Below are 17,260 nucleotides of genomic sequence, written 5' to 3' on the forward strand. Positions count from 1 at the left end.
ATAACTTTGAAAATCCTACAATCGGCGCATCCACTTAATGCGCAGTAAAATTATCTTAGTAGGAGAAGTCAACTCGACATGTAAACTATTTTTAAAAATCACGTAATCGACTCCGGGCGTTCATACAGTTCTTTTTCTCCGAATGTTTTCTCTGTCTGCTCCCTGCGCCGACGGATAAAATTTGGAAAGTTATTCCTAGTCTTGACAAGTAATACATTTTACGAAATGAAGTAAAGAAACACAGACTTACTCACAATCATTTAATACTTTAACGACCGGTTTCGATCTCTACACTATTCAGATCATCATCAGGTCGGCGTTACAAGTAGTTAAATGATGCCGTTACAAGGGATGCTTTGTCAGTTCATCGATAACATGTTTATACGTCCAACTTATGCCAATAGGATAGCTAGGTAGGGACTGGGCAAGCGGACATGCTTCGTAGGTCAAAACATAGTAAATGGAATGGATCCTGAAGGCAGATGTGTTGTGAAACAGAGAAAGATGTATTAGTAATGAGAAAGACAACGTTCGAGGGGAATGTTCTTAAATGCAGCTAAGTTCTAAATAGACTTATTGTAAACAAATGTAATATTGTGAAGGTCTTTGCTCGTAGATGTTTTGAGCTATGGGCAGAGGTCAAACTAAGGAAAATGACAAATAGGAATAAATATTCAAGTTTAAATTGTTCCCAATTACGTTGACCTCTTACTTTGACCTCTGCCCATAGCAAAACATCTACGAGCAAAGACCTTCACAATATTACATTTGTTTACAATAAGTCTATTTAGAACTTAGCTGCATTTAAGAACATTCCCCCTCGAAAGTTGTCGTTCTCATTACTAATACATCTTTCTCTGTTTCACAACACATCTGCCTTCAGGATCCATTCCATTTACTATGTTTTGACCTACGAAGCATGTCCGCTTGCCCAGTCCCTACGTAGCTATCCTATTGGCATACGTTGGACGTATAAAGATGTTATCGATGAACTTACAAAGCATCCCTTGTAACGGCATCATCATTTAACTACTTGTAACGCTAACCTGATGATGATCTGAATAGTGTAGAGATCGAAACCGGTCGTCAAAGTATTAAATGATTGTGAATAAGTCTGTGTTTCTTTACTTCATTTAATATGGACTAACATATGCAACCCATTCAATATTTTACGAAATGTTCTCTCGATATGAATTTATCTTCTTTGGTCTGTTATTTTCCATGTCTTTAAAAAAAACCCAAGGGTAGGTAATAGTAAGAATTTTACAAAAATGTTTTATATCAGTATTATTACATAGACGGTGCTATCAATTTTTCTGTTATTGTACCTATATATTCTTAGATTTTTCATTAACATTACCAGTGTTAACAAATTTTGTGTTATTAGTTACTTTTTAGTTTATTTGTTACTCTCTTGTCATTTTTACATAATTTATAAAATAATGTATTAAAAATATGAAAATTGATTAATTTTTGCTGTATTTACTATAAAACATAAGTTTGATCTGCTTATCTCACGCAACTTTAGTGCAAAACTATCAATCAAAATTGAAAAGACCACTAAATAAATGATGTAAGACATATTAAAAAATAAAAGAAGTTTTTAGACCACTAACAAGAATATTTATTTTAAAATAAGTTGACCATTCTTCTTCTTGTAGTGCCTATCCGTTTCGGATGTTGACGACCATCATGGCAATCTACACTTTGCACACTGCTGCTCTAAGAAGATTTGTGGTTGTTGTGTTGAACCACGTACGTATAGTGTTGGAAAATTCTCGAGAATATTCTCGGTATGGAGAATTTTCTGAGAATGAACCCTATGACGCCCTTAGGGATATTGTTAAAGATGAAATAGGGTATTAAAAATCAAGAAATTAGATAAAAAATGATGAGACGAAACAACAGTGTTCTTTGTATATAAGAAAATACAAAAACAACGGAAAACACCAAATTTATTTGATTAAAAAATGAAATTTTCTTCTTAACAGCAAATAATGGATGTGGTGATCTAATCTGAAAAAGATGAGGCCTCAGATTCAGAATCTATTTCTATCATTAGCTCATCCTGGTCATCTACATTCTGCGCTTCAATGTACTGATAAAAAGTTGTGCGATTTTGTTTTTCACGAGTCGCCAATTCAGTCATGGATTGGTCTACGTCTAACAATTTTAAATTGTGAGGAATCTTACTAGCCCGTTCAGCAGTAAGCCGGTTTATTTTAGAGGAGTGAATAAAAAACCATAAGTACTGAAATCTGAAACTTCTTTCAGTCGCTGCACTGGATTATGGCATGCTTAATATATCAACTGCTATTTTAGTTAATTTTGTTCCGAAACATGTACCTTTCCACCATATATGATTGGGTCTAGTTTTTCAATTGATTTTACAGCGTATGGTTTTTAAAAAAATCCCTCCTTAGACCCATAAAGTACCAAATCTGCCCTTATTTCAGCCGAGTCATCATATTTTAAAGTTGCTAAATTATCTATAAACTCAGTTCTCTCAACTTGTTCTTCTCTGCTTAAATGAATACCATTCTAACTATTTGTACGTTAATATAGCACCAAGACCAAATCAATAAATATTGACACTAAACACCCTAGCTAGTGGTTCATGTGATTCCCAGCCACGGCTACTTTGATTTTCGGGGATTTTATCTTTATCTATAATCGCGTGATTCCCCGGTCGGCCAAAGTGGTAAAGCATTTCATGAGCAGAGCGGCAAATAGGTGTTTTGACTTCAAGAATAATAATGTTTGGAATGCAAAAAATATACTAGGTGAATTGGCAAAAACAGTATACATATTTTTTAAATTACAATAATTTGACCAATATGTAGTTTTTATTTTTATTTCGGTTTTTCTAAATATAGAAAATTCTCGCCGAGAATTTTCTGGCCGAGAATTTTCTCGTTCTCGAGATTATTCTCTTGAGAATATTCTCTTCTTACATCACTACGTACGTAATGTTAACTATTACGTTCAGACAATTATTCTGTAAATGAATACTGCTAAAGTAACAACAGAAGATGGTAGCTCAAAATCAAATGCAATAGAAGCAGGAGTGCGACAAGGCGATTCTCTGTCAACCACACTATTCAACATAGCAGTAAAAGGAACAGTCAAAGCCAACGGAATTAAAGGAACTCAAGCCCATTCCTCAACACAAATAGTACTTATACCGGGTGTCCGCGAAAATAGTGCGTTCCTTTGAGATATGGATATAATACACAGTGTAGAATAAAAAAGTCCTATAACATTGTTTTCTAAAGTTAACCGTTTCCAAAAAAAAAATTACACTGTTCTCCATATAGGCGAACTTTTATTTTCATTAAATTAAATAATTTGGCATCACTGTACAAAAACTGTTTGTGGCATGGTTATTGACACCAGAAAAATGTAGGTAAGACAGGTACACCTGTAAAATAATTATACCACCCCATGTTTGAAAATTAAACAAAACAATTTATAGACAGGGTTTAATGTAAATAATAAAGGCCCATGCCTCAACTATTTTTGGATTGTGATTGTCTATTTCGTCCTATTAGAGGTAAAACTCACTAAGTGCAATTTTTTGAGATTTTGAAATTTTCATCAATTTGAACTCAATACGGTACTGCCCAACTCTGGAGAAGTCACCTGGGGCTCTAACCCTTCTAATTGGTGAGATAATTTATGGTACAATTCACTAAGTCCATTATTGTGAATTTCGGTTTGGGGGCAAAACTCATTAAAACGTATTATTGCACTTAGTGAATGTTTCCTTCCAATATGAAGTGCAATATTGTGAATTTCGATTTTAGGGTAAAACTTATTAAAACTTTTATTGCACTTAGTGAATTTTTTCTTACAATCTGGAATGCCGAATTGGTACTTATAGTGATCTTTCAAACAATACATTAGATAACATAATCTATTTTGCGATTAAGCAGGAGACTTGTGTTTTACATTGTATTGTTGAAACTGTACAAACTGTACATTATATTTGTGTGCATTATCTGTTCGGCGATTGATTAAAGAAATATGACATTAAATTTCTTTGTAACCGTGATAGCTTATATAACGGGTAACATAATAATCTATTTTGCAATTAAGCAGGCGCCTTCTGACTTTTGTGGCTGTCATAAATGCCGAAAGAATTGCATTTATTTTCGAAGAACGAAGCTTATTGTTCATTTTTTAAATAATAGACTGTTATTTTTGATAGTTCGTTTGTTGTAAGTCAGCGATATTTTATGGAGACAAATTCATTAACTTCTCAATATCCAATAATTGTGTTTAAGGAAAAACTCATCAAGTACAAAGTGTAGTTAGTGAGTTTTACCTGTAATAGGATATCAATATCCAATAATTGTGTTCATGGAAAAACTCATTAAGTACAAACATTGATCTAATATTCAAGTCAGGTGAATTTAAAAAACAATTTGTACCTTAAAATCGAGTTTTCTCCACTTTCTGAAAAGTGTAGTTAGTGAGTTTTAGCTTTAATAGGACGATTTTTAGATTTTTGTATACATAGTTGTCAGATTTCAATTTGCATACCAAAATGTATCTTGGTTTTTTGGCCAAACGGTTGAATTAAGAAAAAAATGTTACGAGATTTTTTGCTCTACATGGTGCCTTCTACCTATACCTTTAAGGAACGCACTATTTTCGGGGACACCCTGTATAGTTCAATACAAAATATTGGCCTACATTCTTTGCACTCGACTGTCGAGATATTGTGAAGCCATAATTATAATAGGCAAATAGTGTGGGTTTCGCAAAGAAAAGTCTACTATCTATCAAATATTCCTTCTAAGACAAGCTTTGGAAAAACATGAGTATGTAATTAATACTCACCATTTGTTTGTAGATTTTAGATGTGCCTATGACAGTGTAGATAGAAACGCATTATATAAAGGCATGGAAGAATTTAATATCCCAATACACTTAGTGAGGTTGGTAAAAGCAACCCTCTCAATAGTCGGGTGTAAGGTTAGAGTGCAGAATGGAATATCAAGAACTTTCCAGACACAAACAGGACTTTGACAGGGAGATAGCCTTCTATTCAACATGGCTCTGGAGGAAGCTATTGGAGAATCTGGAATAATAACAAGAGGGACCATTATAATTAATAGGAGTGTACAAATACTAGCGTATGCAGATGACATTGATATCATAGCAGGAAGAAAGGCGGACCTGGTTCAATCGTTCACGGCAGTGGAAGCAACAGCAAAAAGAATGGGGCTACAAGCTAACACTAATAAAATTAAGTATATGAAGGTCACAACTAATAAATCAAGTAGCAGAATCCGAAGATCTAACGGTCGGAACATATAATTTCGAAGGAGTAAGACTGGCTTGCTCGAGTTCGTATATCTAGGCTCACAAATCAACCAAAGTAATACAGTAACTGCAGAAATTAACAGATGTATATATATCTAGCAAATAGAGCATACTATGGATTAAAGAAACTTTTAACATCAAACATACCTAGTCACAAAAACAACAAAAATATTGATACACAGAACTCTACTCAAGCCCGTCCTCACCCGTCAGAAAAGTGGGCGATAACAAAAAGTGATGAACGGTTAGGCTGTTTTGAGTGTAAAATCCTCAGACATAGGTATCTATAAAGGCATGCAGGGAAACGGATTATGGCGTAGACGCTATAATTTTGAGCTTTACCACCTTTATAGTGAGAATAGTATTGTAGATCTATCAAAATAAACAGGCTGCGGTGGCTAGGCCACTTATAGAGAATGAATGAGGTGGAGCCGTCGAAACACATTTATAACCAGAGACCGGATGGAGTGAGGAGAAGAGGTAGGCCTAGAGCACGATTTAAGGACCAGGTGGAAGACGACGAAAACCAAGGCGAAGGATAGGAAGGAATTGAAGCTGATTCTGCAACAGGCCAAGACTCACTATGGGTTGCAGAGGTAATGATGATGATGTTATTTTCTGAGTCATATTACGAGTGTTTGAAGTATTCAGCAATATTTATTCAGCTCTTTTGGTTACTTTTCTATTTCTCACTCCTCGAATGTATTCAGTAATGTGTCTAATAGGGTGGGTCGAAAAAAAATAATGTTTCATTTTTTAATCGCTATACTGCGGAAAACTTGCGCTTGGGGTATATAAGTAAAATGCAAAGTAAAATAAAGTTACTTATATATTGAACCCCCGCTAGCGCAGCATACTTAGAATTTAGTTCTTTTCAGAAATCAAGACATTTTTCAATTATTTTTACAATCTTTAGCCAATATTTTTTTTATTTAGAATTTCCGCATTAACTACTAAAGGTTATTAGCGGGTTTTACAGATTTTACAGTTATTATTAAATATACTAATTACAAATTGCGTATTAAATTACAAATAATAAATTACAAATTACAAAATGATACATATAATAATATAACTTAAATTTTGTGTAGTAAACGTATGTCCTTAAGGAATTTGATTGTATTTGATACATTACAGTTTAAAATATCTTTAAGTTTCTTTGCTTCTTCTGATACGTTGTTGATGGCTCTTTCGTAGGAATAAAGAGGGCATTCAATCAATATATGTTGAACAGTTATTGGACATTCACAATAGGAACATTCAGGTGGTAGTTCTTTTGTTATGAGATGCTGGTGAGTTAACGCTGTATGTCCAATTCTTAGTCGGTTTATAATCACCTGTTGCCTTCTGTTTTCTGGAAATTGTAATTTAGTGCCAATCCTAGTTTTAACGGTTTTAAGGTTAGCCTTATTAGAATTCCACATTTGTTGCCAATTTTTTACACAGTGCTGTTTAATATTGGGCTGTATATCACTGAATGGAATTGTAGTAATTATTTTAGTTTGCTCGTCAGTAGCAGCTTTCTTTGCCAATTCATCTACTTTTTCATTTCCTGCTATACTTGTGTGTGATGGTACCCAAAGAAATTTAACGTTTACGTGTCTGTTTTGTAGGTGATAAAGTGCTAATTGTATTTGTTGCAGGATGGCATGTACTGGATATATTTGCCTTAAGCTCTGAAGAACAGATAAAGAGTCAGTAATGATAAGCAAGTTTGAGATTGCATGTCTAATGCTTTTAAAATGGCGATTACTTCTCCCGTGAAAATGCTGATTAGAATAAAGGCCGCTGCATATCCGTTTTCAGTTCTTGATGCATCAGTAAAAATCTTGTTATAGCCAGTGTATTCTGATATCCGTTCTTGATATAGTTTGTTAACGATTATAGGATTTGTGGTACTCTTTGGATAGGCCGTGAGGGATATATCAATAGTGGGAAAATTAATAGTCCAGGGAGGTATAGTTCGTTGTGTAGGATAAGAATATGTCAGCTGCTCCATGTCAAAACCATATCTCATTAAACGTTCTTTAAGGGGTGGATATTTAAATTGTTGATGGCAATGAGTAGGTGGATATGTTTCGTAAAGAAGTGGATAGTTTGTGTTATTAAGGGTTGGAAGACAATCTCGCGGTATAATTTAAAGAAATGTGTTGTCTTCGTATTGATAGGGCTAATTTTTAGCCAATATTGTTTGAACGTGCTATAGTGAAAACTGTTAAGTTAATAATTTAAAAAATAGGAAATAAATTTGAAACAGACAATATATTTTAATGTGCGGTATCGCAAAATATTCAAAAATTGGTAAAATTCACATATTAGCACCTTAAAACAAGGTGTGGTCTAGTATGTTGTGTTGGGTGTTAATAGCACAATCCATTTTTTGTTCTTTTACACTCCATTTAATTGAAATAGAATTATTATAGTGTGTTGAAAGTTATAAAGGATATAAATAAAACAACTTATAATTTTAATAACATGTTTAATTTAAACAAAAATTAAACCAAATTGTAGCCAAACAATGTCAACAAATTAAATGCAATTTTTACTTTAGAAAGAGTCTTTTACTCACTATTTCTGAGTGGGTACGGTATCTCTGGATGCTACGGCAGATCTTATGAAACCATATCGTTCATTAGCACCGAAGACTTTTAGATGCTTCGGTCACTAACTTGACGTAGCGTCCACGGCTTGAGTATGACATGGAAATTTTCCAAAGTTCCAATCCTCGGGTGTTTTAACAGCAGTGATTTTAGCCCAAACCTCATCACCAGATACTCTCCGTAACAGTGGTGGTGGTGTAATTTCAGTGGTGTTACAGTCAATTAATTCAGTATAGTCAGTAGCGTAAAAGTTGGTTTTTGGAGGTCGGAAAATCCTAATTGTTTCTGTTTTTGTAGCTAACATCCTTGCTTTGATTATTCTTCGGATTCCTAATTCTATTATGTGCGCCCTTTCATCAACTATTATAGTTGCAGTAATAAATAATCCTCAGTAGCAAATTTTCTGGGTGGAAAAAAATGCATTTCTTTCGATTACTGATCAACTACTTTAATCAAATTCTCTGGTAGAAATCTGGTTGATTTGATAGCCTCAAAAACGTGTTCAGGTCCATCTGTTATCTATTTTCTGTTCTTTATTTTGAACCATACAGGCATGTATGATTTAAGAATGAATGATACTAACAAACAATATTGTTCAACTGAAGGCGTTTCCTCACGTACATACAGTCTCAAAACCGTACAGTCTCGGTTTCATTATATCATGCTCAAAACCAAAACTCTGTTAGCTGTAGTCAACCGTCGAGAGTGGTAAAGTGGACACGGTTCTCGAACAGATAAGTCCACAGGTCAGTTGCCTGACTTTATCGCACAGCTTATGTCTAAAAGATACACACTTCTTTTAAGGTACTAATATGTGAATTTTACCAATTGTTGAGTATTTTGCGCTACCGCAAATTAAAAGATACTGTTTGTTTCAAAGATGTCTGTTTCAAATTTATTTCCTATTTTTTAAACTATTAACTAAACAGTTTTCACTATAGCACATTCAAATATTATTGGCTGAAGATTGTAAAAATAATTGAAAAATGTCTTGATTTCTGAAAAAAACTAAATTTTAAGTACCTAGATATGATGCGCTAGCTGGAGGTTCAATATATAACTTTATTTTACTTTGCATTATATACCCCAAAAGTTTTCCGCGGTATTGGGACCGTGCAAGTTCGGCAAAGCGACCCCTATTTCTACGCTCTGTACTATTATTCGCACTTTTAATTATATTGGCCAATTATATTAGTCCTGGTTACTGGATAATTGTCAAGGCCATAGTCCAAAAAAAATAATAAGAAGAAAAAATAAGATTCAGGTTATGTTATGAAAACATCAACAATTGTATGTAGTAAATAAAATTAGTTATTAAAATGCAGTACTGCAAGCAAAATACAATTAATTAAATTTACCTTTATATAATAATTGCATATCATATCAATATTGTGGAGCAATATATAATTTTTCTGCTTCATTGACAGAAGGTATGAAATATACGTCAATTTGACAATTTCAATTGACAATATGAATTATTTAAGATAGTTGCAATATTTCTCCGCGACTCGCGCAGGGTCGTTTCTCGTTTCCCTTTCCAAGTACTTGCACACCGCGAATAGCAATGAAACATTATAAAAATGAAACAATATATATTTTTTTCGACCCACCCTAGTGTCTAATATCTCCAGGTGTCAGTATTTGTTCCACAGCAGGTATCTCTGTTACCCTATGAGCATCGGAGCTAAGAATGCCAAGATAACATTCTTAATTCGCAGGGGGCCTCGCCTGATAAAGGAAGTGACAAAATTTCAACAAGATATTATTATTATTAATAGAACAAGATATTGCAATTTTATAAAAAATAAAAAATTTGGAAAGCAAAGCGCGAAATAGATTAAAGTGGAATAGAAATGTTGATCGTAGGTGACTTTCCCTTAGATAATTTCTTACTTTTTTAATTTCTAACCATTTATAATACTGTTTTTTATTAAGCCCAACTTTAATCAGTGTACACAATAGGACAGACAAATGTAAATACATGTATGTTATAAAAAAAATGTTTTGATCATGTCAGTTAAATTTGTAAATGTTTTGACGAAAATGACTGGGAAGAGGACGGTCCTTGTAAGAGCTCATACTTGATCTTCTTGATCTTCTGTGTTCTTCTGTTTCAGTTCCCGACACCCCGCTAAAATAGAAAATAATAATTTTTAGTCGACATAGTAATACCAGATGTAGATTTAACTTTCATCTGAAATTATACAATAGACCTTTTCGTACAATTAAAAACTGATTTTCCTATATTTTCGTACGTCTACTAATAACTAATTTCTTCCATATTTTCATTGTCAAGTCCTTGCAAAAGTCCTGCTAGAAGGAACCAAAACATACATAGAAGAAATCGTTGGGGATTATCAATGAGGATTTAAACCGGACAGTGAGCTTCATTAGATGATCATATTATGTAGATTTTAAACATGCATTAGATAGAGTTTGCAGGGCTACACACACTGTGGACAGCCAGGCACGTAGCCAGGAAATGTGCTTGAGGGGGATCCAAACACAACTCAAAATTTTCGTTCGATTGAGCGGTAAGGTATTGAAAAAATATTCAGAATAAATTTTAAGATCCATATGCAATATTTGAAAAAACTATTTTAACCCTAGAATACTAATACTCTTTCTGCGAAATTTCTGAGCAACGGAAAATCCCAAGAACTAGGGTTCCAGAGTTCTTTAGTACTAGAGTAACGTTGGTGTATAAATGTCAGTTAACTTTTGTTAGGCTATTGATTATGTACTATAGAAAGGAACTACAACGTTAACGGAATTTTATTATTTCATATGGTTAATGAATCTCTATATATGAAAAAACCGCGGAGTGCTACCATTTAAAGGGGTGCGTTTTTGAGAAATGGGTGAATTAGTCCCTGGGCACAGGTTAGGGTGAGTTCTATGCACTTTTTGTACAAACACGTCTACATACAAATTGTTCCTGGTTAAATTTTCTATCTAAATATAACTTTTTAAAGTCAAAGATACTTTTTTTTATAAAAATATATTCAAAAGAAAAAGCACAAAGAAACCAAAAATAAAGAAATTTTGTTTTTTGTCCCATAACTTTTGTCCACTGGGATATAGGTATATACATTGCGTCACAGAAAAAAACTTACATATTTTCTCTTTAAATTGATGTTTGGTAGTGGTTATTAGGATTTACAGTTTTCGAAATATGATTTTTCAAAGTTCGCCACTCACAGCAATTTTGGGCAATTTTCCTTTTTATTTCGCAAATATTGTTCTGTAACTTTTTTCTACGTAACTTTAGGCATATACAATGGTACATGTAAGAGAAATAGAAATCAATTACCTTTCAAATGTTCTACTGTATAATGTTGTATGACTTCTTTTAAAGAGGTTATCTTTTTCAAGATTTTATACTTTTAATGAGTTTTTATATTTTTTACGATTTCTTTTTAAATTTCCCATTATAACTTTTTTTTCTACATTTAGGTACATATTATATAATAAAAAAGAAATATTATTCTGTTTACTTTAAAATGGTGTATTACAAAAAATTCTAGGATTATTTTTGAATAAGATATGCTTTTTCAAAATGTAATATGTAAGTACCTACTTACAACGATTTTTGATTTTAGGATTATTTTTTAAATTTCTCATTATAACTTTTTTATGTGATTGTGTGTTATGATTGAATCTTATTTTTTTATAGGCAATACATTGGATCCACTTGACTAGGCCGGGCAAACTTTAAAATATGGATTAATTCCAATATTTACTGTCAAAGCTCCTACACCACAAGCTTTGCTTGAAAAAATAGCATGTAAATGTACCAAAGGATGTACAAAAAACTGCGGTTGTAGAAAGATAGGAATTAGTTGTTCAATATTCTGCAAAGGGTGCATGTGCATGGATACTAATTGTGGGAACTCTAAGATAACTGAGGTGTCAGAGGAAGATATTAAAGCTAATGCTAACGAAGAGATGGACTTTGATTTTGAAAATTTTTAAATGTCAACGTTTAAATAATTTTAACTAAAGTGATGTTTTCTAAGACTAATGTTTATGTAATTTTTGTAAAAGAAATAATTTTAAATAATACAGGTAAAAAAATATCAAAGAATCACTCGGTTTCCATTATTTAAATATATATGATACACCATTTTAAAGAACAGAAAGTAAGCCCTCTTTATTGAGCAATATAATATATTATATTATAGTATATTCATGTACAAGAAAAAAAAAGTTATAATGAGATATTTAAAAAATAATCCTAAAATCAAAAATCATTGCAAGTACTTATTACATTTTGAAAAATAATATCTTATTCAAAAATAATCGTACAAAATATAAAAAATATTTTTTTTATATTAGGTAATATATAATATATAATATATAATATATTATATAATAATATTATTTGAATTTTATATAATATTATAAAAAATCAAAAGTATAAAATCTTGAAAAACCATAACCTCTTTAAAAAAGTCGTACAACGTTATACAGTAGACCATTTTAAAGGTATTTGGTTTTTATTTCTATTAAGTGTACCATTGCATATACCTAAAGTTACGTAGAAAAAAGTTACAGAACAATATTTGCGAAATAACAAGAAAAATTGCCCAAAATTGCTGTGAGTGGCGAACTTTGAAAAATCATATTTCGAAAACTGTAAATCCTAATTACCTCTACTAAACAACATTTTAAAGAAGAAATATGTATGTTTTTTTTCTGTGAAGCAATATCTATACCTATATCCTCGTGGACAAAAGTTATGGGACAATAAACAAAATTTCTTTCTTTTGGGTTTCTTTGTGCTTTTTCTTTTGAATATATTTTTATAAAAAAAAGTATCCTTGACTTTAAAAAGTGATAATTAGATAGGAAATTTAACCAGGAACAATTTTTATGTAGTTATGTTTGTACCAAAAGTGCATAGAACTCACCCTAATGTAACCTGTGCCCAGGGACTAATTCACCCATTTCTCAAAAACGCGCCCCTTTAAATGGTAGCACTCCGCCGTTTTTTCATATATAGATGTCCATTGACCATATAAAATAATAAAACCCCGTTAACGTTGTAGTTCCTTTTAGCTATCTTATTTTGAATATAATCAATAGCCTATGTGCAGAAGTGTGTGAATTAGGTATCCTGTCGTAAATATTACGACGCTTTAGTGTTAACGATAGTAACATAGCACGTCTATGTACAAGCATAAATATTGCTATGCTTTGCGATTCATTCTCCAAATATTATGATTGATGCCAGTCCCTATCTTGGCAAAAACTTCGATACCGGAGGATTACCTCTTACAAATTTTTATGTGAAGGATTTGACAAAATCGGTCCATGGTAGCAACCGTAACATTACCATGGATACTGTGTGTTTTTTAAGGGATAATAAACATAAGTACTATCAATCATATGTGATATATTTCGATAATTCGCGCAAAACAAATAGGAAGCCAGTTTTCCACTCTCAGTTTATGTTTGATTTGGGCAAAAGCCTTGCTGAGTCATAGATGTGCAAAAGATTAAACATATTAAATTTACGGTGCAATATCCGACAGGACATAAATATAAACGAAATCCTAAATATACAATCAGTTTCTGAACCGAATAATCCTATCGAAAGAAAACGGACAGTGTGCTACTTATGCCCTAGCCGTCTAAGAACAATGACAATAAACTTTTGTGTACAGTGTAAATCAGTGGCGGCCCGTGAGGTAGTGCCATAGAGCCATGGCACTACCTTGCTAACTATGCAGAAACATATTTTTTATCTTAAAAACATCTTAATGCCTGTTAATTTTTTTTGTGATTATTTCTGTGTAGCGCAATGCACATCTAACCACCGACTCTGGCCACCCACAGCTGACCGGATAAGGGATGGAGATCATGAAAATCCCGGTGCCGAAAGCTATAGTGGCACGCCAGAAAAGAGAAAGATTGTATGAGCATCCTATGTAAGTGACAGATATAGAGCGGTATTGCACTTTTAATATACGTTTAAATTGGACTCTCCGTGCCAGGCTCGAAATCTCGAAAAGTAGATCTTAAGATACAATGTTTTAGATCTATTTCTAGTTTCTTTACGCGTTCGCTTGACGCTATTGTGTTTATTATCTACAATACTACTACTGTATTGTATATTTGTGTTTATACTCTACTATATTTTTTAATTTGTAATTATTAGTGCGTCGTGGTCGTGGGTGTCGTAGGTATATAAATAATATTTTGATTATTTTCTACGTTTAATTTATTTATTGACAATGAATCAAATTAGTATATTAAAAAACTCTTTTGGTGGTTTTTCGTTAGGAAAAAAACTTCAAAATAAAGAACTCGGTCGGACATTACCCGATTTAAAAATTGAAAAACAAAGTGGAAATGGACAAAAACTTCGCTGTCGTAAGTTTAATAAAACTATTTATGATAAAAATAGCTGGTTGTGTGGTTGCGAACAAACTAATAAACTTTTCTGTTTTGTATGCGTTTTGTTTGGAGGTGACGAGATATGCGATGCAGTTTTGTTGCGAATAAAAACAAGGTTTACCTTCTCCGGACATTTAGTTGCTTCTCATTTATTTATGTCAGAGAAGTTTTCTGCTTATAAGGATAAGTTCCCCGAATCATTTCTTAATGAAACATGCACACAATTTTTATTTTTAAGCAAAACTCGGCTTAAAACTTAATTACAAGTATTGTATCAGCGAGACGAATTAAGTCTACCTCTGGGGCTGTTCCGTTATCAGTTTTATTAAATGATGAAGGTTTAAAATGTACATTTGAAGAAACTGTTAAACTTTTAAGTATATTAATAACCATTCCCATGTCAACATCTGAAGCAGAACGTTGTTTTTCAATGCTAAAAAGACATTCCTCAGAAATACCATGAAGGAAGAACGACTAAGTGCTTTAGGTATGCTGTCTGCAGAAAGACATTTTGTAAATGGCATTGACAATTTTAATAATAAAGTCATTGAAAACTTTGCCACCAAAAAATAAAGAAGGATGGACTTCACATATCGTAAACTTTAACAGTGATATTAAATAACTTTGTGCGTGTGTGTAAATAATAAAATAGTGTTATTTTTATAATTTTCTAAATAGGCTCTAGAGACCAAATCGTAACAACAAACTTCAAGTACATCAGCAGTGGTAGGAAGAATGAAAGATTGACAGCATAGGATTAAAGGACGTGGTGGTCGGATGAGTGCGAGAGACGGAAGCTGATGCGTGATGACGAGCGACTGAGAATCGGGCAAAAGAAGGACATCGGGGAGAAATCATACCCTAACGGGCGATTCCACCCTGATGCCCTAGTATGAGAGGGGTGGGGTTTAGCTTTTCCCGGCCACATCGGAGTTACGGAGGGCAGGGAGGTCCGATTTAGGGCCAAACTGGTCGACGTGACACTGATTCAGTTTCAGCTGAGAAGGTTTCAGCTCAGGAACCCAGCACTGTTGGAAATGTTTACTTCCGACGTCTGTTTGCAGATTCCCCACCTAGTGATGAAAAAAAAAGTACATCAGCAGTAAATACTGGTGGTAAGTTGAGTTTTTTTATTGTTAATTACTTAATTTACGGAACTGTTTTGATACATTTTGGTCAATTTCTTGTCATCCCAAAAATAGTAATATAAGATAAAAATATCTGCACCTATTTTTTTTTTAATTTCTATTTTATATCCTTTTTGACAATATCGTGAAACCGTCACTAAAAATTTAGGCAGCTGCCCGTATTCTGGCACTACCTTCCTAAAGTTATACGAGCCGCCACTGGTGTAAAGGAGCAATCTGCGGACAAATATTTCTAAATTTAAAATATTTTAACCATGCAAAACTTACATTTTTAAAATTTTTCAAATTACAGTAGAACCTGCCATATCCGGACCTGTCATATCCGGACCTCCCCATATCCGGACGGTTCTGCCGTCCGGATCTACCGAGAAAGGCAGTCCTGCTGTTGGACAAAGCACCCTCTCATCCCGACCTAAAAGAACTAAAAGATGGCTAATTAATGTATTATAGAATCTATAAAACGTGTCTATCGACGAAAGTTATTGACGGCGTTGATTACTGGAATGTATGAAGGAGAAAACGCTTCAGAGACTATAAAAGAAGTGGTCACAGAAGCGGTCTTGATATCCGGATTTTTTCATATCCGGATCGGTCTGTCGCCACATTGATCCGGATATGGCAGGTTTTACTGTACTTTTACTAAGTGCAAGATAGAATGTACGGAATCGGAATCGGAATGTAGAACGGAATCCTATATTTTGTTAGTAGTCACTAACATCATCAGGGACGCTAAAATGATATTAAAGCTACAATCGTGACATTAGGTATTAAAAAAAACTTACTAGGGTAAGATATAACATCTACATATATGACGATAATCTCACCCTAGTAAGTTGTTTTTAATGCCTAATTTCATCATTGTATCTTTAATATCATTTTAGCGTCTCTGGCGATGTTAGTGACTACTAACGAAATATAGGATTCCATAGAAAAGAGTAGATACACCTGGTCTTCTATAAAAAGTAAAAGGTAAAAGAATTTGAAATCCTGATAGAATCCTTTCGTTTTTGGTAAATCTGATGTATAAATTGATCCGTACACTGACTAATAAAAATAGAAATAATCCTAGTAAAAAATAATAATTTCGTTCACTTTTCCAAAAAAATAATAATGACTTGGGGATAAACTTGTTGCCTTGGTACCAAAGCCGAGACAGTTTTGGGAGGGGTCCAGACCCCATGGACCCCTTCCTTGGCTACGTGCCTGTGGACAGCGATGCAGGAACTTGACTTTCCAAAAAAACTAGTCAATTTGATACGAATGTGTATGGAACGGTTACGATGTAAGGTGAGAGTTGGACAACAATACTCGGAGACATTTGAAATAAACAATGGACTAAAGCAGGGAGATGCACTTTCACCACAACTCTTCAACTTAGCTCTGGAACACGTAATCAGAAGTCCAAGATTCTAAAAGCCGACTACAGAATTTCATCGAAAACACCAAATTTACTGTTGGCATTTGCAGACGATATCGATCTCATAGGCAACAGATTAAGGATGAAGGAGACTTTCGTCAGGTTCGAGAATGAAGCAGAGAAGATTGGAGTAAAAGGGCTAGGACAGTTCGGCGTATTTTCCCATGTAAAATCCCATAAGAAATCGCTAAGGCCCATTCTGCTCATTTTTGTCTCATTTTGCGCAAAGCTGACTACAGGCTGATTCGACCTGACTTGACGCTGACTCTACCTGACTCGACCTGACTCGACGCTGACTCGACCTGACTACAGGCTGACTCGACTCGGAGTCGAGTCAGAGTCGAGTCAGTGGTACGTCGGTG

The 17,260-nt window shown here is 33.6% G+C and overlaps 1 protein-coding gene across 1 annotated transcript in view; it reads right to left on the minus strand.

Moving 5' to 3' along the window:
- Nucleotides 1-9,854: 9,854 nt before the first annotated feature.
- LOC114338882 (uncharacterized) overlaps nt 9,855-17,260 on the minus strand; it is a 103,135-nt gene continuing 95,729 nt past the window's right edge. Inside the window, exon 8 of the mRNA XM_028289514.2 lies at nt 9,855-10,062. Within this exon, the coding sequence (XP_028145315.2) occupies nt 9,945-10,062 (118 nt within the window). The 3' untranslated portion in view covers nt 9,855-9,944. The remainder of the gene's footprint in view (nt 10,063-17,260) is intronic.

This window comes from Diabrotica virgifera, chromosome 4, assembly GCF_917563875.1.
Source record: "Diabrotica virgifera virgifera chromosome 4, PGI_DIABVI_V3a".
Classification (NCBI taxonomy): Eukaryota; Metazoa; Arthropoda; class Insecta; order Coleoptera; family Chrysomelidae; genus Diabrotica; species Diabrotica virgifera.